Source organism: Platalea leucorodia (assembly GCF_965183815.1).
Source record: "Platalea leucorodia genome assembly, chromosome: 4".
In the NCBI taxonomy this organism is placed as follows: domain Eukaryota; kingdom Metazoa; phylum Chordata; class Aves; order Pelecaniformes; family Threskiornithidae; genus Platalea; species Platalea leucorodia.
Genome location: NC_138826.1, coordinates 43,264,165 through 43,283,956, shown reverse-complemented (window position 1 = coordinate 43,283,956; position 19,792 = coordinate 43,264,165). Strand labels below are relative to the sequence as shown.

The 19,792-nt window shown below is 39.4% G+C and overlaps 1 protein-coding gene across 2 annotated transcripts in view; it reads left to right on the top strand.

The window, feature by feature from the left end:
* Positions 1-7,690, top strand: part of CRACR2A (calcium release activated channel regulator 2A) — a 66,560-nt gene extending 58,870 nt beyond the window's left edge. For both annotated transcript variants that reach the window (XM_082308088.1, XM_082308087.1), the window contains 4 exons: positions 13-127; positions 1,819-1,920; positions 6,184-6,260; positions 7,168-7,690. In XM_082308088.1, the coding sequence (XP_082164214.1) occupies positions 13-127; positions 1,819-1,920; positions 6,184-6,260; positions 7,168-7,258 (385 nt within the window). In that variant the 3' untranslated portion in view covers positions 7,259-7,690. The remainder of the gene's footprint in view (positions 1-12; positions 128-1,818; positions 1,921-6,183; positions 6,261-7,167) is intronic.
* Positions 7,691-19,792: the final 12,102 nt, after the last annotated feature.

Below are 19,792 nucleotides of genomic sequence, written 5' to 3'. Positions count from 1 at the left end.
TCTTACTTGTAGGTACCGAAGTATTACTAAGCAGTTTTTCAGAAAAGCTGATGGTGTCATTGTGATGTATGATATAACAGCAAAAGACACATTCACAGCTGTCAAGCAGTGGCTGATAAGCATCGAGGTAACATGACATAACTTTAAATCTAAACTTTGGTGTCATTATTCTCTACCTTCTTCTGGACAGGAAGTGTTAGCAGGGCAAAGCATAGAGAGCAGCATGTTTCTTGTGTTTTCACAATGACATTTTTGTTAGTCATTTTGAACTGCACAGTTACCAGTAAAGCTGTTTTTAGAATCTCTGTGTCTATGTAAATAATCACAGTTTGTGGGTTTTAAGGAATTAAAATGAGTGGTGGGGAAAGCCCAGTACAGTCCCCTCTAATTTCTCATAAAGGTTATCTAGCTGGTGACTCCCATTGGATCACCACTAGCACTGGGAGGTGCTTTGGATCAGTGATGATGGTCTGATGATCACTGATTATTACTAGCAGTTTGACAATGAAGTATGTAGCTCACGGGAAATAGACTGTGTTGTGAACATAAGGCATAACCTTAAAGCTATGGTATCTACATCAGTGCTATAAAACTCTCTCATGGTAGACAGTTCAGTTTCCTGGGGATCATCCTTTCAACCACATGAAAACAAAATCATAGCCCATGCCACTGAGTGGCTTCAGTTAATTAAAAATTCTCTTTTTTCCTCTTGGTATATCTTTGTAGCTCATAGACAACATATTGAGAGTGCAAGCAGCTGAATTTGCTTGTGGCCAAAAGAAAAAATAAAAATAAAACTGAGGTTGCTGCTATACAGGACTGTCGCTAGAGAGAAGAAAATGTGACTTCCTATTTGCTCACTATTGTAGAGTATTGCTGCTGAAAAAGTCGGGGACGAATTGATATGTGAAGATCGTTTAGTCTGATTTTATTGGGCATGTGCTGTAATATAATACACTGTTTTTCGTAATGGCCAGTAGGTGGCTTTGCAAGTTGAAATTAGGACTCAAATGTTTCCAAACAGGCACAGTTATTCCTCATCTGAGTAGCTCTACTGAAGTAATAGTAGCATGCATTTTGTTAGAACAGGCCCTTATTAAATATATGATCTTAACAAATCAGTCATTGTTATAATCCAGTATAGTAAAAGCTAGAGGAGAATTCCAGGTTTTGATCCAGAAAATCAAATATTGTGGTCAAAATCTTTTTCCAATCATCTGTAATAGTTCACTCATCTTTACTGACTGATTTTGTTTGCTACAAACTATTGCTAAATTGAAGGCATACGGCCAAGTCCATTTACTGCTGCAGCATTCAGCCCACTTTATGAATGTACTCATTGTGATAATTCTAACCATTTTCAGGATTAATTTTGATTCATGCCTATTCTGTGTATTTTTGGGGGCCTATTCTGTGTATCTCTCCACTACTTTATGTAATTTATTTGGCATAATTGTACCCAGATGTTGTCATTATTTTTCTGTCCATGTAATTAGAAAAGCAGTGGCTATAAACATGCAATGTCAGAGCCTGTGTAGCGTGGTAGTCCTCTCTCTCCCATTTTAATGTAGAGTCTGATGAGCTTCTGTGCTGTTATTAAAAAATGCCAAGTTAGTGCAATCTCTAGCATTCTGTCTTTTTCATGCCATTTATCCAACTCTTATTCCTGACATATTTGTAAGTAAAGCAGCACATACCTGACTCATACATGATGTCTTAAATGTCTTGTTGCAGTGTGACATTTGTTACTTTTTATCCTCTTGATCTGTCATTTTTTAAATATAATGCCTCAGTTGATATTTATTCTTTGTTCTGCAGGAGGCAACTGGGGAGAATGTACCTGTGCTTTTGTTGGGTAATAAAACTGATAATGAAAAGGAACGTGAGGTCCCTATGGGAATGGGAGAGCATCTTGCTAAGGTACTATACTTACAGGGGAACCCCTTACGAAATTTGAAGGTGAAGGTTCTAAAATGGAGTCTGAATGTGTCTAAATTCATAGAAACTCGGATTTTAATCAGACAAGTATTTTTAAGGATTAGGAACCCCATCACACTCATCAGTTCAGCTCTCGGTGATGTAAGTGCTGGTAACTATAGTAGTTGTTATAAAACTGTCCAGATGAAATAAACAAAAAGTGAGTGGTGCAAAAACTATTTAAGAATTCACTCTCATTGTCTCTCCTCTCTCTTGCCCCTCTCTCTCCCCCCGTTTCTTCTCTCTTTCTCTCTATTTTCCCCCTCCCTTCTCTTGTTCTCTTTCTGTTTTCCTCTTTTCTCTGTGGATGGATTCTTAACAGAGACATATTTTGGGGACCTTGTCTCCCTCCTACCTCCTGTAAAACCACAGAAGACCATCTGTTACTCTTATGGTAGGAGTAGAAAACATGTTTACTTTTAGTAACTTCCCATCAAGGAGATAAAATAAGTAGAGTTAACAGTCTGCATTTACCAGAGCACTGGTGATCCATGGGCCATAATTTAAGCATTAAGGGACTGCAAATAGCAGATACTTCTTTATATTCCTGTGTACCATGCCCATCAATTTTTCTTTTGAATCTCTCTATACAATGCATATAGTTTGAACACCAATGCCTCCAGAATATTCATTTATTTAGAAATAAGTCATCCCAATATTCCTGAGAAATTAACTGAGTTAGTAGGAATTTACCTAAATTAAACAATGTCCTGGATTTCACATATGTACTTGTTTCTCCTTTGAAAATAGATTTACAGTTCTGCTTGCTGGTAACCAAAAAGGATATTTTCAAAATCTGAAATGCAGCTGAGCTGTTCTTGGTTTATAGGAAAGATTGCGGCTGGGCACTTCTCTATAACTGAAAGAATTAGGGCCAGATCTCTTTTTATCTTATTTTGATTATTCATACAGCCTTTTACAAGCATACCTCCATAGTCAGGTTTGTGTCCGTTATTTTAGTTTTATAGGGGCGCAATATCAGCCTTGAACTTCATCCCTCAGAGGTTCTCCCTTTAGGAAATCTGGTTTATTTTCTTGTATGCATGGAAATACAGATGGTTTTGAGACCCTGGAGGCTGGGAGGGACTCCATGGTGTAACATTGAATCCTTCTGTGAAAAAACAAATGATACATAAATGCTAAATGGACAGAGTAGGTGTCTTATGTGTCATTTAGCTCTCTTAAAAAATTGTACGAGTAAACCAAAGATGAGTCATTCTAATATATAGAACTCACAGCCCACCCGGCCATTAATTCTAACATGTCATGCAAGAAAATAAAATGTTTTGCATAAGTAAAACAAAGAAAGTTGTCAAATTAAAGATGGTTATAATCAAATGAATGGATCTGAATGACTCATTTGAAGGTTTGAATGTGCTGCCTGAGGTAGCTAAGGGAAGGACAATGGATTAGTTGAAAAGCAGCATAGATATAATTAAGTTATAACAATTTGCTTGCTGAGCTAATAATAACCATGAATTTTAATGAGATATTAGTTCTTGCTAAACAGCCATGTAATTCCTATGAAACCACATACCACTGTCTCTGTCAGTGAATGCAATTGAGTTACTTATTTTGACCCAAAATACATGGGACTAGACGCTGAGCTGATACAAATATGTATAGCCATAATAGGTGAAAACAACCTTGAACCTGTTCTCGTGCAAAGAACCAGATTAGCCTGTTGACCCGGAAGTCTAACAGTTTTTATGGACTGTTTCAAGGTCTCACAGGATGGGATGCTTTTTACCTAGATTTTTCTATAGTCAGAGAGGAATGTGTACTTTCAGGGGGCATTCCAGCCCAGCTGTATTAACTCTTGCTTTGCTTCAGTCCCACATCTTACAAGTCAGCGTACTACAAATTCAGTCAGAAACCCAAGGGCTCCCATTATAATGCACGTGTCACATATAACTTCTTTTCAAGGCAGGCAGCACGGTGCATTATTAAAAGGAAGAATGGCAGCTTGAAGGGAGTCCTTTCAATTCCCTGTCATTTGAGAAGACTGGTAGTTGCAGTGTGTGTGATAGCCTGGGAAAGGGGGAATAGAATGAGGACAGGGATTCTGGAAGGTATCATAGGGAACAACAAGGCTGCGATGAAGCTGATCTGTAGTTGGATGACTTAAAGAGTAAACATCATGATGGTAAGGAGAATTTTGCAGTATGGACTTTGCAGGGAGAAACAGCAGACACAAACCAAAATGTTCACATGCGGTACAAGAATGACCTGATGGAAGACATCTAAAACTCTCTTGATAGAGCTACTGGGAGTATAAAGAAAAAGAGAGAGAAAGAAAAAAGAAAAGAAAAAAAAAAAAAGGCAAGTCTGTTGGACTGTTTTAGCAGAGGATCCAGAGGGAAAACTCCATTTAACAAATTTCTGTTTAGCTTAGCTTGATCCACTGATCAAGAGTTCGTATGAGCACAACAATACAGAGAGTATTTAGATCTTTTTGTAAGCATTCAGGAACAGCCAATGTTCTGTTTGAGTGGACTAGTGTAACAACCACTGCCAATTATTTAAATAAAATGGCTTGTGATATAGGTGCGGCTCAGGCATTCAGGCAGCATGATTTTATTTTGGCCCTGCACAGACTTCCTGAATGATCTTAAATGGGTCAATAAATCTTTCTCTATCTCTGTTCCTCAACTATAAACTAAGATAATAATGCCTTTGTCTGCCTTGACTTTGCACACTATGTATGCTTCATGGGATGAGGACTGTTACTGTGTGTTCATACAGTGTCTCCTTTACGCACCTGTCAGTGCCATTGTTATACAAATACTGCTAATGAGGGAGCTGTTCTTCTCAGAGTGATACTACTTTACAGGACAGAAATTGCCCACCTCCGTCTGGTAATCAATTTTCCTCCCTGTTCTTTAGATGTCTGCTGATTTGTATGTAACTTTTAAAAATTAAGTAATTGCCAGTGATTTCCCAGGTTCAACAGCTAATTCCTGGACGGCGATGGATGGCATTTCCTGGCTTATTAATGATATGTGCCCTGCCTTCCACTACTTTGTTCTCGTTGTGTATGCTATCAATTAAATTTTCCTTCCTGACTCAAGGAATGACACTTTGCATTTCCCGGCTGACTCCCCCTCCAGAGAAGGACCTGTTTGCCAGACTGACAGAAATAAGCAATTAATATCAAATGAGTTTAAATTGTTATCTTTCACCAATAAGAATTTGCTCTACCCATGGAATTTGTTGAAAAATCCATTCAGATTCATGCCAGCATAAATGATGTCATTACTCAGAGTTCTCTTCTAGTGAAATTCAGTTGTATGTGGGGATGATGTAGGAATAGTATCACTCTGTGCTTGACTGACACAAAGTAGCTAGATACTGACCACAGTAGGTTTTCTATTAGAATTCTGATCAGCTGAGCTGAAAAAAAGAGTGTAAATCTTATTTCAAACTTGTGAAATCTTGTGAAAGTAGTCAGATGCCTATTTTGGAGAGGATAGTCTGTTATTCCCTCTCAAACTTCTCTTACTATCACAGCTACCAGGTCAGGCTTTTGTGCAAATGATCTCTTGCATGTGCATTTATTGTGATAAGGCTTCAGCTGAAGTGCTGAGAATGTCTCCAGGGCTTGATCATTTATCCATTGTTCTTAATTGCAAAGCTCCCAAGGGCTACAAAGCCAAAGGTGCAGGCTGACTGCAAAAGAAGGTTCAGAAAAATTTTGCAAGTACAAAAAATTAAATAGAATTAATTTGTTATTATCTTTTGCTGAGGTCTTCAACTGGTCATTTGCTGGAAAACATTGGTCTCAGTTGAATACAGAAACACTGCTGCTGAACCTTTCAAAGATTAAAAAAAAAAAAGTTACTGGAATTATTTTCACCTGCTTTGTCAAGTACTCAGTGATGTACTAATTGCCTTATCATCACAAGGAGAGTTCAGTACCTTACAAGGCATGTTTGTGTTTGAGCCTTTGAGAGATCAAGCTCTTACAGCAAAAGCCACTGTATAGAACAAATATCTGCTAAGAAATGCATATAGTTGTTGTTTAGGAGGTACACTTAGACTCCTTTTCTTGCTCTTTACTGTTAGCTCTAGAATTAAATACTAATTTTTCCAAAGATGATCTAGTTCTGTTTCTTTATTTGCATATTTCACTATGTGTCGCTTTTTTAAAGCTGGAATGAGATATTGTGCAAAATCAATTGAAACAGTCTTTCTGTTTGATTCTAGGATTACCATTTGATTTTCTATGAATGCAGTGCATATTCTGGGTACAATACCAAAAAGTCTGTGCTTCACTTAGCTAGGTAAGAAGAAAACACAATCTATGAGTTCTATACGTGCCTGACTTCCCTGTCACTGACGACAGAGTGAATTCTGTTTGTTAAATAAGTTTGATAGGAACTTATGGTGATGAAATATTTGTTCCTTTTAAACTGACTTGTAGCCTGACCCTGTTGCTCCAACTGAGCAGTTACTCAGGTTCATAGAGTCTTCTGTAAGCTAGTGAAGCTCTGCATAGACCCAGAAACACCTGAATTGTTGCTAGGAAAGCTGAGGGCCTGGGACGTTGTGGTAGTTCTTGAAGGAAGTTCTTGGCTGTTTGGAGAAATATACTTGGACGTGGATGCTGCTGAGTCCTTGCAGCAGAACATTGGATATGCTTCTTTCTTCCCTCTGCTCATTACAGCTCAAATTCTGCTGTCTGCCTGGGGACTAGGAGAGAGGGAGAGATGGATTTTTCAAGTTATATAAAGGCTAGGGGTAAAAATACAGGTAAATCTGTCCCCTCTGACCTACTTACAGAGGTGAAAACACTGGTAATGAATTGACAGATCTTTAATATTGTTGCTGCAGTTAGTGAAATTGTGTGAATGTGTCAGGTAATTGATAAATGTCTAGGTAGCCAGATGTGGTTTTGTTTTGCTCCAGCCTCAAAAATAACAAATTAAAGTCACTGTTTTGAGTCTCTGTAAAATACAATAAATGCTAATAATCAGCAGCAACTACATTTTTCTAACTAAATGAACAAAGGCAATTTTGTGATGGAGCCACCATAATTGTACTTTTTTGTTTGTTTTTTAGTTCACAAAATTCTGTCATTTTCTGTCAATCTCTGGACAATTTTATAGGCTTGGGGGAAATGTTTTTTTGTTTTGATCTCTTATGAGTGTTATTGACTTTTTTCTCAAAAGCATTGTTTCTTTCCCCCAGGATTTTAAAGGAACATGAAGATAAAGTGAAAGAGAAAACCATTGAACTTCAATCCGACATGAATAAAAAGTCTTGCTGTATCAGGCCATAAAATGCTGGGGCACGTTTAGACAAGTCATACATTTATACGACACTACATGGCACCATCAGATTTGCTTTGTCTTCCAAATATTTCTTCTATATGTTCTGAGTGTAGGTGTAAGTGAACCTTAAAATCCTTGTATGCTCTGATCTTGACTTTTGCAAATATTGTCTTTAGCGAATTGACAATGTATTTGGAGCAGTAACAGTCTTTTATTCTGTTTGATGCCTAACACGACTGAATCTTGCTTTGTGATCAGGCTTATAGAAGCTGCCACATTATTAACAATAAGAAGTAATTTTGTAGGAAGAAAACTACTTGGAATGTGAAGTAAATTCTTACTGGTGTGGATGACCTATCTTCTGAATACTTCTGTTCATTTCAGTGCTCTTTAGATCCTGATTTTGTGCTGACATTTGTTACAGTTTTTTAAAAATTGAAATAGGTAGCTGGTTGGTTGTTTAAAAGCAACACACCAGCAATTGCAAAGTATAAGGTGATATTTTAAAGCTTAGTGTGAAATATACGTGAACAAAGGATTGAAGAACTACAAAGATTCCCGTAAGTAGTACTAACTCATTTATACTACACATTGTTGCATTGTCCTTGATAAGAAACCCGTCCTCCCACTTAGAGATGATGAATTAGGTATGTTTAGACAGGTCACTGAGATACCATACAGGCTTGCCTGAGCTGTTGCCAAATAAGCTAGCATGTTTCCATGGTGAGGTGGTGCTATGCAAATATCTAGCTTAGTTTCCAGAAACAGTAAAGTCATGGTAGTGCAGTGCTTTACTCTGGCTAGTTAGGATTGCACTCAGAGCAAATCAGCCTGCACTCTTCACCATATTTGACATGGCTGTAGTGCATTGTGTTGTAGAGCTTGCTCTGAACCTTTGTTTGGCTATGGCCTCCTATACTAGTCTCAAAGCAATCTGTGGCCAACTTAAACGTTCAAATCAATTCACTGTCATTAGTGCTGGTTGAAAACACATACCTACATAGGAAGCTCATTTCACTGGTATAGTACAAAGCATATTATGGCCAACTGAACAGCTCTTTGTCTCCAGAAGTCTGTCATAGAAGGTTTCATGCCAGATGTTGGAGCCAGAATTTTCAGAAATAGTAGATCTTCTTTTGAGGAAGATTTTGAGAAACTTTCCAGCATGGAAAAATCTCACCAAAATCCAGTGAGATACTGCTCTCTTTAGCAGTGTTAAGAAAAAATTCCTCCTCAAATACCTAAATACGTGAACTGATTTTTCAAAAGCATCTGCCACACAGCTTTTCCCTTTGGTTTAACCAGGGCGTGACAGCATCACGATATAGTGTTTGAAAAATCAAACCCATAGGGACATGTTATAGAAAATCGTGGCCCACCCTGGATCCAATTACTTCCAATTACTTTTGGAAGCCTTTGTAGAATATAAATGAAAATAAGAAACTTGAGTGGGTCACCCAGCCAGCACATGATCAGCAATTATTTTTGTTGGTGTTTGTCTTCACTGCATCCGACTATAATCATCAAGAATGATTATTCATGATGGTGAGCTTGTTGGGAAAGTGGAACCCATGGCATAATTTATTTCATTAAAATATCAAGCAAAACTGTAGATTTTATTATATGAGACTTACAGACATGTTTTCAATCCATTTTCTAAATGTTTCAAAAAAGTTATTTTTAATTTGAATAAAGAATCCATTTGAAACTAAAAATGAAAGTTAAGCACTAGCTCAATAAGTAACTCTATTTTGGGATAAACACTTCGTCATTAATTAATTGTGCTCTTGGGATTTCAGTCCAATCAAAGGTATTTATCTAGTGCCAAGAACTGTATGATAGAGGTTTGCAAACTTTCCCCTACAGCAATTCCTATATCCATACCAGCACTCAAATGCCCTTTCTTATGAGTTGAGATCCAAACATGACCCCTTTCCCTATCAAGTAGAATAACCAGAATTTTCCTTGTATCAGGAATGATGGATGGACCAAGAAGCCCAGGATGAGCTGATGCTTAGTGGTTTTTCCCTTCCCAGTCTGCTCATCCAAATGAAAAAAACTCCCCTTGCTTCCAGTGGGGTGCTTAACCCCTAAAACCCAAAAGGAGCAAAATGAGCATCCATTAATGAAAATCAGTAGGCTTTCTGTTCACAGGGTTGCTTCCTGAAGCCCATTACTGGTTGTGGAGTTGTGTAACACCTTATCAACTGTTACATGTTATCCATCACAGCAATCTTCTCAGAATTGAATCGCCTGTGTTCAGTCCTGGCTGGAGTTGAACTAATGCAAACCCCTAAATTAAACCTCAACAAAAACAATGGTTTATCCCAATTTATCAGGGAAGAAGTGTCATCTGTTAAAATATGGGCTTTGCTAACTGACTTTGAATGATCTGTTCCCCTGCAGTAGGGTGTTTTCTACCCCATCAATATCAGAACTGGCAGTATTTCTTCCAACCTCTGTCAGCCTCAGGAAGACAGTTTGAAGGCTTAATTTCAGCTTTACTACCACTGACTCTAGCCCCACAAAACTCCAAATTCAGATCCTTAATTTTTTGTTCCCTGAAGTTCATCTTGATTTTGGAGGAAAGTGACACATGAGGTGGATCTTCTTTATGTGACTTCTAGAACATCATTTTTATTTGGACATCTTTTAGCATGCACTGAGACCCTGCTAGTAGGATATACACAACTTGAGGGCAGACAATGCTAAGGCGCAGCTGAATCCTGGGATGAAGGGGATTTCTTTATCTACTAGAGCCAAATCTGGTGCGGTCTAAGACCCAGGTGGTGTCTCCCATGTCACACTGATAGCTGTGGCTGCTGTTGTTCCTTTTTGCAAGTCCAGCCAAAACTCAAGCTGAGTACATATTGCAAAGATGGAGATACACACACAACACTAACGTCATCAGCCACACAGATGAGAGCAGTGTCTTCACTGCTCATCACCCACATACACACAAACAGCATTGCCATAAATACAGATAGCCCAAAGCTTCTCTTCCTTCCCAGCTGATCAAGATTGAAGTTTGCTGATGAAAACATACATGTACACAACTCATAGGATTTGCAGTGCTCTCTTTCCCCCTCTGCCCTCCCTCTCTCCCCAGGATCATGGAGAAATTTGGTAGAAATAAGATTTAATAAAAAGACTGGATAGCCTGCAGTTATGGAGTGCAGGGCTCAGTCAGATAAACTCTGACCAGCAGCTTTCTTGCATACAACTGGTCCCTTTTATTCTACCTTCTCTTGATTTTTTTCCCATGCTTGTTCTTCCTCCATCCACATTGACCCCTTCCTTCCTCTGCCCTTCATATCCCAAAGAAACAACTGCCCCTAGTTGCTTTTTCCCCGTTAGTCCCAGTTTTGCTACACCTGTACCCACACACATTTTATATTTATTCTACCATTACCTAGGTCACCTTGGCTTTACGTGGTATTATTAATATAGTTACTTAGGTGCTGCTAGCCTTGCCAGTTTCCACTCCCAAAAAAGTCCCTACTATTCCCTTCCAGTTATCTGTGGACTTAGTCATGAAGTTGTCACATAACTCCCCCTTAACCTCCTGTAATGTCCAGCCATTGCTCACAGTGCTATCTGTAACTATTATCAGCTTCTCACTCTGCTATTTGTTATGTTCAGAGCTTCTCATGTCACATCCAGAGTTTCTCATGGTCTGTTTGGTTAGCTAAACCTCAGGCCAGGTCCTAGTCATCTATCTGCACACCTTAACAAACAGCAATTATTTGTTGATTAATGCCCACAGAAAATAGGTACGACTAACATGCTACAAGGCTCTACTTCTGGACAGATTCTATGGGCCAGGTGGTCATTGTCAGCTTCCAGTGTTCCTCGATGCTGACTGATGCTTTCTGTTGCTGGGTTGCTGTCTTCTGACTCTCCACCAGGGTTTTATACCTCCTGTCAGTAGTTTTCTCAGATCCATCAAAAAGCTAATACTGGCTTAATAGCAATGAAGCTTTCTTTTTCTTTTCTTTTCCTCCCCCCCCAGTTTTGAATTAGCTTTAACTTGCTCAGACACCCCTCCCGCAAGCTTTTTGGTAAAGATAAGCCAAGATCATGATGCAGCTGTGTGTGCATCATTAAACGACTCTGAGTCATGAAGTCTTCTCTTGTGGGTTATGTAGAGATTTTTGGAGATGTAGATGATGTCTTTGTACTGAAAGAGAAATGAATCAAAAGGTAGTAGGCAGGGGAATACTGAGCAGAAGTGTATTTCACCTATTCCTATTACGCTCAGAGAGCACCAAAACCATCTTCATTTAGAAGTGACTAAAATGCTGATACAGAAATCTTTGAATACAAGTATCTGCAATGCTACAGAACATTTTAGCTACAGAATGTTGTTTTGTTTCTTCTGTCAGGCTCTTCCTAATAGTCTTTGGACAAAATTCATAGCCGGTGTAAGTTCAGTGACTGTAGTATCTCCTTTTTGGGATGTATATTACTCTTGAAAATTTCCCTTACTAGAATGAAAATTACCAACAATAGTGAATGAGAAATTCTGCTGAAAAATTGCTTCTTACACTCAGCAGGCTTCGTCCTTCTCTCACATTCACTGATCTAACTCCTTGACTCAGTAATGTTTCTTCTGATGCCACCCTGTATACAGTAAATCAACTCACAAGTAGTGCGCACCCATGTAAACTCTCTGAGAGGCTGATCAGTTGGTAGGAGAAAGTGGGAGAAATTAATCTTCTCAGCCTGGTCAGGTACCTAATACTGGCAGATCTTTGGGTGTCACACACACTACAAAGCCCATTTGAATGGGTATAACACAATGCTCCTAGCCCTTTGGAACAGGCATATGTTACAGGCTGTAAGTAGCAGCGGGCTGCAGTTGTGACCTGCATGGGGGGGATCATGAACTGCTGTGTGCCAGTCAAAACTGGTTCCAGCCTGCTCAGATGCAAGCCAAGCAACAGCAGAAAAAAAAACGCTGCACACTATAACCTTACTCAGTGTACGGCACCTCCCCACATAACATATTTAAGAAGTACTCTACAGCTGTTAAGGTGGGGACACTCCACACACAAGGATTGTGTGAGGAACAGACCGCATTGAAGAAAGTTTGCTCCTGAGAGAACTGCAGCCAGTCGTCATTGCCCTGGAATGGAGCAGGAACAACTAAGGAACAGGACAACTGGAATCCCTGTGCCCAGGACAACTGGAAGCATTGGGCATTCAGCGGCAGAAGCCATAATACTTGGGATGGCAGAAAGCACTATGCACACTGCTTCAACTGCATGTATTGCCTGTTGCTGCACTGGATGAATTCTGACAGACAGAGTGTACCTCACAGTGAAAAGAGAGGAAGCTGAGACTCAGGGGCAGAGGAGAGGAAAAAAGCACATTGATATGTTTGTCTAGTTGTTTGCGTTCTTTTTCTTTCCCCAGTACCTGAATCAATGACACAAGATTTATGTTGGTTGCTAGTAAATTAACTCAGGTAAAATTCCCCAACTTCAGACTGTTTTTATTTGCAACATCTGTATATTGGCAGAATTTTCTACCATGTGAGATCATTATTGAATAAATCCACTTCACCATCTGCAGAAGTGGAAGCTTGTTTTAGAAAGTAGAAACATGCCCATGAAGCTCATCAGTAGCAACTTCCTGAATTCATCCACTGCTGTTGAAATAATGAGTCTTTTTGATTATTGAAATGACAAGAATTGCAATAACACTCACACACACTCCTAAAAAACCCAGAAAGATAGGCACTTTGAGCTGTTCACACCTCAAACAACTGAAGTTCTTTTACATACCAACTAACCTGAAATATTGTATCCAGTGACACTGATTCCTTCCAAATGTACTGGAAGTTAAAGGTCATCTGGTCAGTCAGATAAGGATTGCTTCTTTCCTTTCAAACACTGAAGAGGAGAGTGTTTCAAACAAGTTCAGCTATACTGGAAAACTGTTTAGCTTCTGCAGTCATCAGTCTCCTTCCGGTGCCTTTTCTGCAATACGCTCCTCCTGAGCACAACAACATTGCAAGCCTTTCCCCTTTCCCAGAAGACCCCAGATTCAGGGAGGCTTTCTTACTGGAAATTACTGATTTTCATAGGCTGAATAGGCAGGGAGTAGGGAAGCCAGTGGAACTGAGACATATAAATAGAATATTATGTGGCTCTGAGTATTACTCAAGTACTCATATTACTTGAGCTGCTGTTTGTGTGTATGTGGGTGATGAAGCAGTGAAGACACTGCACTTTGTGTTGTCTGTGTGGCTGCTGGCATTAGTGTTGTGTGTGTATCTGCAAAATGTACTCAGCTTGGGTTTTGGCTGGACTTGCAAAAAGGAACAGCAGCAGCCACAGCTATCATCCTTCTATGACATACTGTGTTGTGCCCTGTGTGTGCCGCATTTTATCTTGTGCCATCTTTATCTCAGAGCAAATATGAATCAGGAATGTGAATATTGCTGTATCTGTATAGCTGTTATTAAAGCTCAGGTGCCATCTTTTTCAGGGAGGAAAGTACAGGGTGGGTTTGTGACTCACTGTCCCTGCCAGTCATTACTTCTTCATTTTACCTTTTATAAGTCATTATAACTCTGCAATAAACCAGTTTAAGTTACTGCCTTGGCAGAATCTCAAGAAAAAAAGAAAAAAAAAAGAGTTTTCTACTGCATTTGTGAGCTGAACTAGCCCAGCAAAATCTGTCAAATACTGGAGCTAGTGGGAGGATATGGGTGGGAAAACACAGCTAAGATCAGAGTTGTGAGAAAAGAAGTCTAGAGGGGTGGGCAGCCCATTTTCAGTATCAGCAAGGTGTTTAATTGTCTCATCTGTTTGTAACTTCACCTTTAAATACAGATAAATGGAACTGGATGTGAACTAATTTACCATGCTTCTCAGGTGGCTTTGGGGGCCAGTGCTGAGCTCAGTATTGCTTCAGCCAAACACCAATTTGGATACCTCTGCTAGGGGCGGAAAAGCCTCAAGACTGCCATTGCGTAGCTCAGACCTGTAGCATTCAGCTGCAAAGTTTAGTGCGGTTCCCCTGTGAGTGTGAGTGCACTGTTCTTTTTCTGCATGGCCTTGCTCCCAGTCATCACAGGTGCAAATGACTGAACTACCTTGTACTGCACTACAAGACAGTTTTGATCAAGGTCCTTTGAATCTAGATTATTAAGGGTCATCAGTTGTCATAGCAACCCGGTATTGTATGGATTTATATTATGAAGCTTCAATAAGGCTGTTGCTCATCCCTTTGAAATAAGGCGTAAATCACTAATGCAGCTTCTCAGTGACAGGATTTCTTTAAGTATTATTCTAACAGAGAAACGGATTTGCATTAAATGACGTCTGTCAGCAGAGAAAGACGAGTGATGAGTGAAACTTTCTACATGTATACAATAGACATTTTTATTTGTAACCACACTGTGAAGTCACCTTCTACACTGAAATGCATTGGTGTCATTAAAAGCCCCAGGGGAGGTTGTGCAAGGAATTACTAAACTCAGATAGGATGTCTGAAGCTCTTGCTTTTGTCATGTCCATGTCCCATGGAGGGCGTGCTGTACGGAAGTCAAGTGCTACTCATATCAAGGTAAATGGAGAACATACACACAGATGATTAAGTAGTGGAAATTTTGTTTAATATTTGTTCCTCATTGACATGATTCTTAGGGTTGCATAGAACAGTAGCTAAAGTATCTTTTTGTCATTGCTGTGGCGACGATGTAGTTGTGCAAACGTAGTATACTTAGACTTCTGTAGGGTGCCATTTATCAAGAAAGTGGAGTCATACAAAATCAGCATTACAGACATCTATGAAATGGTTAAAAATTATCTGCTGCCAGGTCTGAAAATATAATGCTAAATAAGCAAGGCATGGTCTATTGTGAAGGGGAATGTGTTTTATCAGATCTGCTGATAGCTTATAAAATCTCCATCCTTGGAAGTTTTAAGTATAGGTTTTACACAAAGCCACAGTTATTTGACATAGCTTTGGGGAAAGTTCTGCTTGGAGCAGTAAGTTGGACGAGAAACCTCTAAGGTTTTCTTACAACCAACATTTCTGTGGTGCAGATGGAAAAAAAAACAGATAATCTTTTAGTCAAGCAAACCATTCTGCATGTCTGCTTTGTATACCAACATTAAGGCCTAACAGTTAGACTAAGGCTGCTACAACACCTGCAACATAGCATCCAAGGGTGCTATGAAAACACTCTGTGGTGCAAGACATTTGCAAGAAAGCAAATTCATTCCTATCTTCCAGAAGTGCAAGAAGGAGAGTCCAGACAACTACAGGGCAATAAGCCTTACTGCAATTCCTGGGAAAATGATGGAGCAACTAATCCTGGAAACCATTTCCAGACACATGAAGGACAAGGTGGTGATCAGGAATACTCAGCATGGAATTACAAAGGGGAAATTGTGCTTAATCAGCCTGATAGATTCTACAATGGGATGGCTAGCTTGGTGGATGAGGAGAGAGTCATGGATGTTTAGTGCTTTTGGCACTGTCTCCTATAACATCCTCATCGACAATATGACAAAGTATAGGTTAGATAACTGGACAGGAAGGTGCTTTGAAAACTGGCTGAATGACTAGGCCCGGAGGGTCTAAAGAAGAGAAAGCTCAAGAGGGATCTTATCAGTGTGTGTAAATACCTGATGGAGGTGGGGAATGCAAAGGAGGGAGCCAGACTCTTCTCAGGAGTGCCCAGGGACTGGACAAGAGGCTACAGGCACAAATTGAAACACATGCAATTTCATCTGAACACTTTTTTTTCACTGTGGAGGTGGTCAAACCCTGGAATAGCTTTCCCAGAGAGGTTGTGGAATGTCCATCCTTGGAGATATTCAAAACCCAACTGTAAATGGTCCTGGACAACCTGCTCCAGCTTGTCATGCTTCAGCAGCGGAGTTGGACAAGATGTTCTCAAGGGATTGGTAGATCACAGAGGTACTTTCTGGATCCTGGAATTCTGACTCTATAATGTTCAAAGCCCTGTGGGACTAGCAGGATCTCCAGGCTGACTAGATTTATCCTCACTATCACAGGCAATTACGTGAGTGTGGACCATAATAAAAAGAACACATGACACACAGGGAAATAAGAGATGACGACAGCTTAGAAGAGAAGTTTGATTTAGGTTTGGTTTTGATATATAAGCGGATTCCCTTTTTCTGTATATCACCGAAGTACAAGCTAGAAACATCTCGAAATAAAGGAAAAGCAACAGCATATTTATTGTGCCAGTACTGTTGAAAGAGCAAGGATGGGAAGAACATAACACAGTGTCAATGTTCTGGCAAGCAAAAGTGAATTTTGCATTTGGACCAATGAGCATTAGGTTGGAAAGGTCTAGGCATTTGCCCAGATTGAGACTAGATGTCCCTCTGCTTAACAGAACTCCTACTTAATGGTATCATTTAGCAATAGAACTCAAATGGAATATTCTCCCAGAAAATGTTATGCTTTAATGTCTCCGCTACGTTTGTTAGTGGGAGGTGTCAGACCAATTTACCTGGTCTTTTGAATATTTTCTGAATATTTTCAGAAGTTCTTTTCTCAGTTATCTCCACATGTTTACTGGTAAAGGATACCTTCAGGTTTTTTAATTCTGCTGCTTCCATATCCTCAATTCATAGCTCAAAACTTGTTGTCATCATATGTTTTGTTGTTGTCTACTTGATATACAAATGCTACCCATCACATGCTGCTGTTTCAGCTTCACACAACTTATGTTGCTTGCCTGCCTACACTCATCCCATAGGAAAGCAAGCAAAATAGTGAGCTATTTTTTCTGAGATGCTCTGTCAGTGGTGATAATAGCAATTATAGGATAATCAGACAACTATGGAAGTAAATAGTTTTTGCTTTAATCAGGTCTCATTAGCTAATAACATTGATTTGTCATGCCAATGAATGTGAAAAATATGCCACTATGATGATAAAGTACTTCTGCTAACTGATCAGCATTACAAGTTATTGTTAATTAATGAGTTATGTATGCCTTTTTGGACTGCCATTTCATATTTGTGCATCAAAATGGTAGAGCATGTATGGTTTGTGATTAAATTCTGTTGTGACCTTAACACAGGGGTCCAATTTCTGGTTCTAGGGCTGTGTTGTACAGGAAATGCTGATGGTTCATTTGAGTAAACGGAAATGGCTAGACATGAAATCACAGAACCGAACTGCAAAAGAGGATGTTCTGTTTTCCACAAGAGGATTCAGGGGTCAGCTCAGGCTTGATTTTGCTGACTGCTGTCCTTCTAAAAGACCATGTTTGATAACTCAGAGAAATGCCTTGGATTGTAACCCAAACCTGTTGTTCTGTGAGGAAGTAAGACTGATTTTTTGGTAGTAGTTGTCATCTGAAAGCTAACACAGTTTCTTTCTGTTTCACAATCACACTGTAGTTCTCTCCAAGCTTTCTCAAAAAATGCTATCTTCATGTTGTTTGCATCATAACTTATCTCCAATGTTTGTTTCCCCTGAAAAATGAGAAAAATATCAAATATACTAAGAAAAGGGAAAGGGAAGGGAGTCAGGGAAATTGTATCAGTACCTGCAGAGACTGGAAAGACAGGTAAAGAGAACAGCAGATTGTAACAATTTTGAGATCATAAAAACTCTTTTCGATTCCCTTCAGCAGTATCTGGACCGTGGAATAATTCTTTTTTGTCTAAAGGATGGGTGCTCTGCTTAGCAGTCATCTGTGAGCAGTGATCTGCCTCTTTCTTTGTCTCAGCTGTGTATAGCACGTGTCTTTTTTACCCTTTTTTTGTCTATCCCCAGAAGCAACAGCTATTTTCAGGGAACCGTCTTGTTTCCTGTAGACGTACTACTGCCCTGGCTCACCTCAGTCAACATACTGTGCAGAAATACCAATATTCTGGGGAATCTTTAGCTGATGATTCACATCCTCTTTGCTCTAAAACAATACATGAAAAATGAATTTAAAAAGTCATCTGTTTGTTTTTTTTTCTTTTTCAATAAGGCTATTAGAAAACAAACATATTGTTAGATCTGAAACATCAGGTTTGTTTCTTTAGTTGCTTTTTAAAAAGATTCGTAAGTGCTATAAATTCACACTTAATTTTTAGGAAGTTTAAATATGATCTAAAAGATTTGTCTTCCTCCCACCTGCCTGTGTGCTTTGGGGAGTAACATCTGAGATGATCTCTGAGAAATGTTGAAAGGAAATGTTTCAAAAAAGACTAAACACCTTCCACTTTTCCAGTTGGAACTAGTCTGTGAATTCTTAATGGCTATTGAAAAAGAAATCACCTGGCTCTGTTGTATGTTCAAACTAGGCAAGTGCACACACTGGCATAAACTTACACCTGATATGCCAACCTGAAAATTATTCATAAAAATGTGTCCTCCATGCCATCAATACAACACGGTAAGAGACCTTGATGTTCTCTTTAATTAGTGACCCTTGGAGTTTAACATTCTTTGGAAAACCCTTAGCTATATTTGTTAATCAGTATCTAACAGCAGCAATGTATACCCTAGCCTCTGTTAGAAGGAAAAAAGCGGGGGGAGGGATTACAGGTGGATAGGTGGTGTAATTAATATGAAAGGCTAGGATGCAATCAAGGGTTGTATAGGGAAGAGAGGAGTTACCACGAGGGGACTAAGGTGGGAACTAATTGTATCTACCAGTATCTAATGGAGAGTTACAGTGAAAACAGAGCCAGGCTCTTCTCAGGGGCAAATTGTAAAGGAATACGAGCCAACAGTCTCAAGTTATAACAAGAGAAAAATCCAGCTGAACATAAAATGCTTCCTTGTGAGATTATCACAGCATGGAACAGCTGCCCAGAGAGGCCGGGGAATCTCTGTTCTCGGAAATGTTCAGGACATATCTGGACAAGGCCCCGAGCAATTTGAATTGGCTCTGAAGTTAGCCCTGCTCTGAGAAGGCAGTTAGACTAAAGACTTCCAGAAGTCTTTTCAATTACAAATGATTTTAAGATTCTATGAGGTTTTATAGCAACTCCAGCTACTCTGTTTTGCTGTCTCCTTTGCATTTTGAATACCTTCTTTTTTCCCCCTCACCCATCCTCAGCATATATAGTGTGAGTCATTGCCTGTGGCTAAAGCAATCTACTTTTATTCAGCTGAGAAAGGAGTTCTGAGCCCCTGACTCCACCTGAACAAGGGAACCCACAGCCTGATAAGAGGTGGGTCACTCTGGTGCCTTCCTGCTCCACCACCCTCCCCACTCCTCTCTCCTGCTACTCCTGCCTGCAAAAGAAAAGCATGTTCATCAATAAAGCAGCCTTCTAAAAGCTATTTTCCCATTTCTAGAACACTCATGGGGCTTTGTAAATTGAAAGTAATTATAATGCTGTGTTGTTTTGTCTATTATATTAGTGACACCGGGACATGCCTTCGTTAAGTAAATCTTTCTTTCTTAAGTGTTATTTACACTTGAAAAAAAAAAAAAAGGCTTGTGGTGTATTCTCGTCACAGAGAACATGTTACATCTAGCCGTATGCACAGTACTTGAAGTTACTCATTATACAACACAGACAGATTGTCCTCTG